We start from the raw sequence: 9,968 nt of genomic DNA, 5'->3' as shown, positions 1-9,968 counted from the left end.
GCACAGTATCTCCGCTCAGACTCGGTTAAAGTTTAATCCATTGTACTAAACTAAGAAACAACAATTATTTCAAGGTAAGAAATATTTTAATCTATAAATAAAATAAGTGTACTATTGCCAAATTCAAATATATAAATTTAATCTTACCACCCTCTTAAGTCGCACGGCCGCCCTATCGCGTCCAAAATTACAATCTAAATTCATCATAGATGTAAATTCTAACATTGTTTTAGCTGGCAATTTAGAACTCTGGTAGCTATTAGCAAGGTTAGTAATTAGGGACATAGGTTATAGTATTGTTTAAAATGTGACTGTTTTGTTTTAGAGGGTGAACGTGAGCAAAAAATCCTTGGGCGTCATATCATTTCCTTGGAAAGGCTCAAAATCAAAAGGCACGGATCCGCCACATAATTATGACTAGTTGTAGTTTCCCGGTAACCATCAACAAGACCGCTGCACTGAGCTGTGGAGCAGAAAGTGTCCGACAATCGGATAGATGTAATAACAACTTTGTCTGTCATATATTCATGTAATTTTTAGTTTTTTGGGCTGATATATGTGATATGATTACAAGTTACACTAATTGCAATTGTGGAGTAAAATCAGATGTGCCAAAGATCATGTTTTAGATATATAAAAATCTATATTAAATGCAATAAATAGTATATGTATATATATAAAATTGTTTTTATCATGAAAATTTTAATGACTTCTATTTATTGTTATGAAGGTGATCTGGGAATTAAAACATGCGCTAAAAATAGACGACCTAAACAAAAATAACTCCTTAAAAAAATCAAAAGATAATCACACGCACAGGATAGGTTAACTATTTGGTACCCATATCAATAATGAACCGAAATTACCGACCTGTGGTCTCATTGAATAAAATTCATATAGGTATGTAGATATTATATGGAAGTGTCACAGTTAGTTCAACAAGCCCCGTCCGATACATAAATTTGTATAAAAAATGACTTTTTTCCTGCCTATTGTATGTTTTTCGAACGATTTAAGCTCTTTTGATCCTAATATATAGGAATAAAAATATTTATAACTTGATAATAAACTGTATTGTTACCTTTTATATTGAATAAACTTTAAAATATAGATATCATTATCTCTTAGGACAAAAGATGCCTGTGATTTTGATTAATATGTAACATAATATTTTTTTATTTGATAAATACTAATTTAAAAACCTCACCCCAACAAAAACAAAAAATGAAAAAATACAAAAAGAAATTCCGTCGCCGGGATTCGAACCCAGAACCACTAGCTAGAACTGGATCACTACCTACCAAAACCCGCCAGGCTAAACCGGTTGTCAATTTTAGTACTGAGATACAAAGAGAGCGCCACTAGTATAAACGAACTTTTGAAAGGGGCATTTTTTTGTATGGAGTTAGCGTTCTTCTCCTAGTGAGTATTATATTCTTTGCTCTCTAGTAGAAGCAACTATTGATATGTTGTGGTTTCGGAACAAATCTTTAATTGTGCTGTGATATGACACTTGACAGAATGAGCAAACCCCTTCGGCATAACCTAGAAATTATATCAGAAACAGATATAAAATTGTAAGAATTCTCCATCATAACTAGAGGAAAATCAGTATAATTTGACTCAAATTTTAATAAATATGAATCAAGCTGAGGTTGCAAAGTTAGTTTCTAAGTTAAGAATAAAAATACCATCACAGCCTCGCAAGCTTAAAAACCCCCAGGGTCCTGAAGGTAGATTAAATAAAATACGTAAAACTGTGACTGGTCTAATAAAACATGAACGTATCGAGTTAAATTTTAACAGAGCAGATGAAGCCAGACAATATGCAGAGAGGGTAAGGAGAAAAACGAATTCCATATTCATTTGTTTCATTATTTAGGTACTTTGCTCAATTTATATATATTTAGTTTTTATATTTAACTAATTCTACTTTTATTATTTTCAGCTTATTTCTGACGCTATCAGATATGGCGATTGCCATAAACCAACTATGGAAATTGCAGACTACTGGCTTCTAGAGAAAGAACTGGTACATAAACTTTTCAAAGTTCTAGTACCAAGATATGAAAATTTTGATAAATCTTACACTAGGATGCACAAGGCGCCACGGGCAATGAATGCAAGGAATCAGGAAAAAGCAGTTTTAGAGCTACGAGGAAATCCATACCCTAGTTTGGTGAATAAACAGGGCAATAACAGACAACTGATACAGAATATTCTCCTTGATGCAGCTAAATATGATTACCGTCAGTCGAAATACTTGGAAATGGCAGAGAAAATGGGCAAAAGTGAAGAGCAGGGTGCAAATAATAAAGTAGAGTCAGTGCAAGAAAGTGGTGATAAAAATTAGAGTATTTTGTTGTAAATAGTTATTGTTTAGTAAATATTGTAGCATTTGGATATGAATAAGATGTATTCCTCTATAGTATACTTTCATTTTCTTCGTTTCTAGAATATTATCTGAATGCAGTGGGTAGTTGGCATAAAATACCTACAAAAACAATTTTTTTGTAAACAGCATTTTGAAGATATTAAGAAGCTAAAACATTACTGCAATTAAATGAAAATATAGATATGAAGTAGATGTGAGTCTACTTTATTCAGATTTTTACTCATCAAGAAATAACCAAATCTGATGAACTGGCAAACTTAACCTCTTGTATGTCAGGATTATTGTTTTCTAATACTTTCCTCGAAGCAGTATCTTGATCAACCACAAAGCACTTATCAAGAAAGACTTTCTATAAAAATATTGACATCTTACAGGATAATATCACTACCTCAGAATATTTGGGCAAGGGCTCTCCAAATGTTGGCGATATATAGGCTCAAAACAAGAGTGAGCAGGCGCGGATACAAGGGGGGGGGGGGGGGGGGGGCATAGGGGCAATGGTCCCCCCCTAAAACCCTGGCTCTCACATTACTAAATTGAGTAACATTTTTTTTTACCTTATTTTCTGTGCAAAAATATATGATTTTCTCAAAATGGCCCCCCCCTAAGCCAAATCTTGTATCCGCGCCTGAGAGTGAGATGGAGCGAAAGTATAATGCAACAACGGGTTGTAGCATTGTTGTTGTCATTGGACAATGGACTTTAGTCCCAAGAATATTTGAGCAAAATTGAGAATTTATCCATATAGATTAATAGAAAAAAAAACAGTTTTGGGATTGAAATGTTGTTCAGGGTACTATTCTCTTTAAAAGGCATCGTTTGGTTATTGCTTCGAAGTAAAAATAGTTGAAAGCTGTAGGGATGTTATCCCATGGAAAAAAATAATTTCGCGACTTTAACTGCTGACAAAGTAGGTTTGCCAAAGTATGTTTACCATAATTTTAGTATGGATTGAGCACGAGTGGTGTTGGGGGGGGAACTGCCAGAACGGGATAGTCTTATGAATCTTTCAGTAGGAGTAGCAGAGAAAGCGTTATAATTGTTTGTCTTTGTCACAGTTTATTTTTTTAATTCCCAGCCGTAAAGTTAAGTATAGATTATGATGGACAACAAATAATGGTTCATAAGCAAAAATATCAATTATATATTGTTAATGATGTGCTGATATTTGGTGAAACGGAAATATATTCTTGCTCGGGCCCGACGTCGGGACTGGGCTATAACCGCGAAAATCGAAGTACGTTAATTGCGGGCATTTTTCTCCGTCACTCTAATTACGTCTTAGTGAGAGTAAAAGAAAAAGATCCCCGCAATTTGGCTCTTGACTTTGGGCCAGTTCGGGCTCGATATCGGGAAGTGTGGATGTAATTGGCACTTATGTTGTCGGGAATGTTAAAAAGTGTTTTTAATTTTGTCGCATTGTGTATGTTCTGTCCCTCACGAGCGCACGCGGTATATCACATTTGTAGGATCCTACCAAAAACGTAGTGATTATATTATGCTCTTTGGATCCTACCATGATATTTACGAACTCAAGATAACTTTCAATGCATGCCTTATTCTGGGGGCGTGGCCAATAATATCCGCAAAACCCATAATGTAGAGAAGCCCTTATAACGAGGCTATCATCGCGAACACCGAAGTTCGTAAATTGCGGTCATCTTTTTCTGTCACTCTAATTACGCTTTGATTGGAGTAAAAGAGATAGATACCCGCAATTTGCGAACTTCGGCGTACGCAGTAGGACCTCTATTTTTGTTTTTATCTGTCAAAATGTCAATCAATTCTTATCAGTTAACTCGGTTTCTTATCAGCCAGTTTGTATAAAACTGAGATTAGTACAGTCAATTATAGCTTTATAAAATATCATAATCAGAACTATTCTGTATTTAACTTTCCTATGTAGGTAACACATAATAGCACATCTGTAAAAATGCATTCTGATTCAAAATCTTCGCCATCAATAGTAGTTATTGGATCATGCAGTGTTGATTTTACAACGTAAGTTCTACCTTTCACGTCCATTGTTTAGATACTTTATTTATGTTGTGGAACTTTGGTTACGTAACATGACATAAACTTCCAGGTATGCCCCAAGATTACCTATGCCCGGCGAAACTCTTCATGGATCTAAATTTTCCACTAGTTTCGGAGGCAAGGGTGCGAATCAATGTGTAGCAGCTGCAAAACTCGGAGGGAACACATACATGATTGGTAGGGTAAGTTCAGACTCCTTATTCTATTTCTGGTGGTTTGTTAGAAAAAAATCCTTATTAAGTAACCTGTTTTTTTTTATAGGCAGGTGATGACCAGTGGGGACTGAAGTACAAGGAGCATTTAAAAGCAGAAGGTGTAAATGTGTCTCATTTCTTTACTACTCCAAATGTGACAACTGGGATTGCACAAATATCTGTGGCTGAAAGTGGTGAAAACCAAATAGTTATAGTTGCTGGTGCTAACAACCTTTTGAGTAAATCTGATGTACAGTTATCTGCAGAACTAATAACAAATGCAGATGTTTTAATTGGCCAACTAGAGACTCCATTGGAAACTACTTTGGAAGCATTTAAGTTAAATAAAGGAGTGAGTTATTATACATTTAGATTTGTAATGAAATTAATAACTTATGATTACTACAGCTGATTTGTTTGTGAATTTCAGGTGAAACTTCTGAATGCAGCCCCTGCAAGGTCGGACATTCAGCAAATTCTACAATACTGTACTATACTTTGTGTAAATGAGTCTGAGGCAGCTTTAATTACCAATATGGAAGTTTCTAATTTGTAAGTTATTTTAGATATGCATGTGATAATAGTTTGTTTTACTCATTGAAGTAGTCTTATTGTAAAACTGGATTATTTACAGGAACACAAAACAGGTGCTGGCAAAATTACTGGACTCAGGGTGTGAGACAGTAGTTATTACATTAGGTGAAAAAGGAGCTGTGTATGCTACCAAGTCTGATCCCCAACCAATTCATGTCTTCTGCAGATCAGTTAAACCAGTGGACACCACAGTAAGAAATATTTATTAGTTGGATGCCTATTTTCAACAGCCACATTATAGTTGAACTTCGAATTGTAACTTTGATTACTTGAAAAATGTTGATTGATACTTAGTAAAATTTGATGTAATCTCATTTTTTTTATATTTCAGGGTGCTGGAGATGCATTTGTTGGAGCTTTAGCAACTTTCCTAGTGGACCATAAGGATCTGCCCCTCCATCAGATCATTGGAGCAGCATGTGAAGTGGCTACAATTTCAGTCACAAAGGAAGGCACTCAAACAAGCTACCCATCCAATATTGATGCTTTCACCAATGAATATGATTATATAAAGTTGTGATATTTACTTATAGAATAAGAATTAAATAAAACTATTTGTTACAAACTTTAACCATCCAGGTTCTTTATATTTATTATGAACATACCTTGCAAAGCTATAACAGGAATTTAATCCATTATTTCTGAGACATGTTCTTTCAGTTATATTAAAATTCAAAGATATTTACTCTATGACAATCTTAAAGTATCTTAGATATCTACTATAACTAATTTTATCATTATAAAAGCTAAGGAATCACCAAACCATATTCATATTGCTATGTGCAAATTGAAACATGATTCATAAAATATTGATTTAATATTTAAACCTTCCTCAGTGTCTAACAATAATAATATGTATGAATAAGCATAACAATTGCATTCCTATGTCAATTTTCAGTAAGAGATCTAAAACTATACACATAGTCAGCAAAGGCAATAAAATTACAGAAGAATAATTTACCTTTATAAAGGTAAATATAATATGTTACATAATATAGCTAGTGTGAGTGCTTGATATACTGTAGATATACAATGCAAAAATACAACTAAAACACAAAAAAATTAAATTATATGCATCCAAATTTGTCTTAGTAGTTTATAGGTATAATTGGAAAATAATTTATCCTCTTAGTTCATTCAAACAAAGATAAAAAGATAAGTTTCAGCAAATAATTATTTAATGAAGTACATAGAGACTCTCCAAGTGGCTTTCGTTTACAATTTGTAATAAAACTTGTAGGTCTTCTAAACTGGAAATAAACTTGGGCGCTCCTATGAACTCAACAGCTTTGCCATTAAGCTCAATGCTATATTTTAAGTTTTTAGGACAGGTTACACACCGGTAACATTTGCCATCGATAGTCTGTTTAAAAATTACATGGGTTACAACTTCAGTCTTAGGTACAACAGAATCACTGACAGATTTAGCTTTATCATCAGCCACAACCTCCATGTCCATTGGAGTGACTTTACTTTCATTGCTTTCTTTATTTTCCGATTTTTCTTCAGTATCTTTCATTGAATTATCAAATATCAATTGTTCTTCTATACCTTTTTGTATAGTCTCATCAATGATAGATGGGTTACTTAAATGGGAGATGACATCCTTCTCACTAGATTCCCCTTGCTTATGGTCAGTTGGTTGGTTCTTGACTGTATCAGGAATGGCATCTACAGGGCCTACTTCTCCAATCAAATTGGCCATATCTGTGTTTTCCACATCCATGGGCACTGTTTCTGGTTGACTTGTCTCTGTGCTGGTTTTACCGAGCAACATTGCTTCTACATCACTAGACTCTAAATTAGGCTTAAATGTGTTACTTTGGTCATTCGGCTTAGAACTATTAGGTGTACTATCATTCAAGATATCCATAATAGAGGGAAAGTCATCCACCTTATTATCAGTATCAGGTTTGTCAACTAAACTTGATGATTTCTCATTATACATAAGGTCCTCTAACTCGGCTGCAATTCGGTCATACACTTTGTCTTCTTTAGGTTCCTCGCTTTTAGGAAAATAATCTATAACCCATTCATCATTTGGTAGTATACTTTTATTAATATCAGGCAGTAATTCTGACAAATTTATTTTACTTTTAATATCATTGTTGTTATTTACATTAGGATTAATAAAAATAATCCCATAACTTTTTAGGTTAGAGTTAACTATCTGTTGATTGTAATTGGAATTCTTATCTTTCACATTGGGCCCTTTTTTTAACCTGTTGTTTTCTTTCAATATATTGCTAGCCTGACGTGGCGATGAAACAGGTAATGCTTGCTTTGTATTCCTTGGCTTTCTAGGGTTCACCGACTCGTTTATCGGATGCTGGTTATATGCCTTCCTATTAATATGCACCATCCCATTTTCACTCTTTTTCAATTTTGCAGAAGAGTTTACAGTAGGTACACTGTCTTTTTTCGTTTTTGGTGTCGTACTACTTTCATACTGAATTTTAACCTTTGTAAATTTGCCCAAAATCTTGGCAAAGTCCATCCGAGTTACCACTACAGAACAATCACGACACTTTCCTTCTTTATACAGACGTTCCACATTTTTTGTCATTTTAATCATTCTTCCTTTCCGCATATCCCGAACTCTCTGGGAAATCATTTTCCAGGCAGATCTTGAAGATAAACAACATAAATATTAGATATGTTTGGTAGTAGGCAGAGGCATTAGATCCAGACAGATTTCCCGCGCACACGATATATCGACGATACGGCAACTGAGCCACGCACTGTATATGACCACACAATACTTGTGTTTTAGTTATTCATTAAGAATAAAATTTAATGCACAAAATGTGTCGCACACATGAAAATTACGATATATTTCGTAAGATAATCAACAGCGTAACAACAGATCCTACGCAAAAATGGCGTCTAAGTAGTGACGTGACGTGCATGTAGTTCGATTTATCGATATGTTCAAAATGTAGTAAGTTTTATAATTTCTTGCACACCAATTCATAAAATGTTTCTATTATATTTCTTGGATTCTTTTATACTTTATCGTGGCTATCCACTGCAATGATACACAGTAGAAGATATCATACACAATATTCCTTTATCATCGACCGTAAAATGAAAGCGACTGACTGCATTTACAGTGCCAATTACATCCACAAGTTATCAGGTCTAATATCAGGTCCGACGTCAGGCCCGAGCAAGAGTATTTTTCCGTTTTACCAAATATTAGAGACTAAGTATTTTTTACATTTCAAATATTGTTAACGATTTGCTTATATTCCGTGAAGTGAAAACTCTTATCAGGCCCGAAATTGGGACTGATTTCGGGCCAGATATCCGGAAGTGTGGATGTAATTGGCACTTAAAGATAAGTCCATGCGGAACCATTTTTCGCCCAATCTGATTAAATTGTCAATTCAATTAGGTGGTGTGACATTGACTCACCGATTCCACTATGAAATTGTGTACGTGTGAAAGCTAGATGAGATATATGCAATTTTTTTTCTGATCGAATTGTCAATTTGATCGTCCTGTCTGGACGGGCCTTAATTGATATCAGGCCCGACATCGTGCGAGACTTATTTCGGGCCCGATATCGGGAAGTGGGGATGAAATTGGCGCTTTAGGCAAAACATTAAGAAGAGGAAAAGAAAAAAATATGGGTGTGTATATGTGACGTAACTGAGTTCAATTTATAAAAATATTTGTGTACTTACTGTATATTTTTTAAGTATGCTTTATTTTGTTTACAATATCATATTAAAATATTTTAATAAAGCAATGATTATATATATATATATATAGGTTAGGATAGGATATATGAGGTTATATATAGTTGAGTGTGAAGTGCATACGTATTTGTTAAGAATATAGTCAATGTTCATGTCAGCCAAAAAGTAAGTACTTACAGCCAAAAGTGCATTTTGAATCTGTAGAAGGTGTCGCTTAAGCCAGTTTTTAAAACTATCAAATAATAAAAAATCTGTAATGGTGGCGGTATATTATTCCAGCAGTTAGTTGCTGTGTATTTAAAACTACCTCATAAAGCAGAGGTGTAGTGATGTGAAGCTACTTATTTGTTGCTGATCGATCTAAGACCATACTTCATAGAAGTGTTTGAGCGCCAGGTGAGCTTTTCAAAGAGATACTAGGGTTTGAAAACTCGAGTTTAATACACTAAGCAACAAAGACAAGATAGATTGAGTTTTCTGTAAGCTATTTTGAGAATGCCTGATGCATTTAAACAAGGACTCACATGCGCTCGCGGGGGAATTCTAAAACAATAACGCGCACATGCATTTTGACTCTTTATATAATGCGATCTATTCGTGCCAAAAAGCGTGGACCATACTACATCTGCATAATCAAACCTTGAGAGTATAAATACGCGTATCACAAAGTTTGAATCTAAGGTCTTCGCCAAGAAAATCACGAATAGAATAGGTTTTATAGAAGACCTTTAGTCTCTCTCGGGTTTTCTCAGGTCAGAGGTGTAGGGTTAGTGCCGGTATAGCTTTATTTGATGTTCATAAGCGCATTGTAACATGCCTACTTGAATAATAAACTATCTTCATCTTTATAAAACGAGTTTCTGGCATCTGAAATGTGGCTTTCAAAACAAAGAGACTCTTCCATTATAACACCTAAGTTACGCATCTCAAAAACACGATAAATTTCTATCTATTCTATCTCTTATTCAATTTATTTCTATTTATTTTAATTGGTGTTTGGAACCAAAAATCATAACTTATGATTTGCTAGGATTTTGCACTAAA

The 9,968-nt window shown here is 34.4% G+C and overlaps 3 protein-coding genes across 3 annotated transcripts; 2 read left to right on the top strand and 1 right to left on the bottom strand.

The window, feature by feature from the left end:
• Positions 1-1,499: 1,499 nt before the first annotated feature.
• Positions 1,500-2,426, top strand: LOC133525759 (large ribosomal subunit protein bL17m). Its single transcript, XM_061862140.1, has 2 exons — positions 1,500-1,837; positions 1,949-2,426. The coding sequence occupies exons 1-2, from the start codon at positions 1,640-1,642 to the stop codon at positions 2,351-2,353; spliced, it is 603 nt and encodes a 200-aa protein (XP_061718124.1). The 5' UTR covers positions 1,500-1,639; the 3' UTR covers positions 2,354-2,426.
• A 1,671-nt stretch (positions 2,427-4,097) lies between these two features.
• On the top strand, positions 4,098-5,791 carry LOC133525758 (ribokinase-like). The gene is made up of 6 exons (XM_061862139.1): positions 4,098-4,396; positions 4,482-4,614; positions 4,694-4,978; positions 5,057-5,178; positions 5,261-5,411; positions 5,552-5,791. The coding sequence occupies exons 1-6, from the start codon at positions 4,329-4,331 to the stop codon at positions 5,738-5,740; spliced, it is 948 nt and encodes a 315-aa protein (XP_061718123.1). The 5' UTR covers positions 4,098-4,328; the 3' UTR covers positions 5,741-5,791.
• Positions 5,792-6,380: 589 nt separating this feature from the next.
• Positions 6,381-8,114, bottom strand: LOC133525757 (uncharacterized). Its single transcript, XM_061862138.1, has one exon. The coding sequence runs from the start codon at positions 7,832-7,834 to the stop codon at positions 6,398-6,400; it is 1,437 nt and encodes a 478-aa protein (XP_061718122.1). The 5' UTR covers positions 7,835-8,114; the 3' UTR covers positions 6,381-6,397.
• Positions 8,115-9,968: the final 1,854 nt, after the last annotated feature.

The sequence above is a fragment of the Cydia pomonella genome, chromosome 15 (assembly GCF_033807575.1).
Source record: "Cydia pomonella isolate Wapato2018A chromosome 15, ilCydPomo1, whole genome shotgun sequence".
Lineage (NCBI taxonomy): Eukaryota > Metazoa > Arthropoda > Insecta > Lepidoptera > Tortricidae > Cydia > Cydia pomonella.
This window is presented reverse-complemented; position numbering and strand designations above follow the sequence as displayed.

Excerpts from the sequence above, each read along its gene's own strand:
- LOC133525759 (XM_061862140.1), top strand. The coding sequence starts at position 1,640 with ATGAATCAAGCTGAGGTTGCAAAGTTAGTTTCTAAGTTAAGAATAAAA. Across the intron at positions 1,838-1,948 it reads CCAGACAATATGCAGAGAGG|CTTATTTCTGACGCTATCAG; the intron begins GTAAGGAGAAAA and ends TATTATTTTCAG.
- LOC133525758 (XM_061862139.1), top strand. The coding sequence starts at position 4,329 with ATGCATTCTGATTCAAAATCTTCGCCATCAATAGTAGTTATTGGATCA. Across the intron at positions 4,615-4,693 it reads ACACATACATGATTGGTAGG|GCAGGTGATGACCAGTGGGG; the intron begins GTAAGTTCAGAC and ends TTTTTTTTATAG. Across the intron at positions 4,979-5,056 it reads CATTTAAGTTAAATAAAGGA|GTGAAACTTCTGAATGCAGC; the intron begins GTGAGTTATTAT and ends TGTGAATTTCAG.
- LOC133525757 (XM_061862138.1), bottom strand. The coding sequence starts at position 7,834 with ATGATTTCCCAGAGAGTTCGGGATATGCGGAAAGGAAGAATGATTAAA.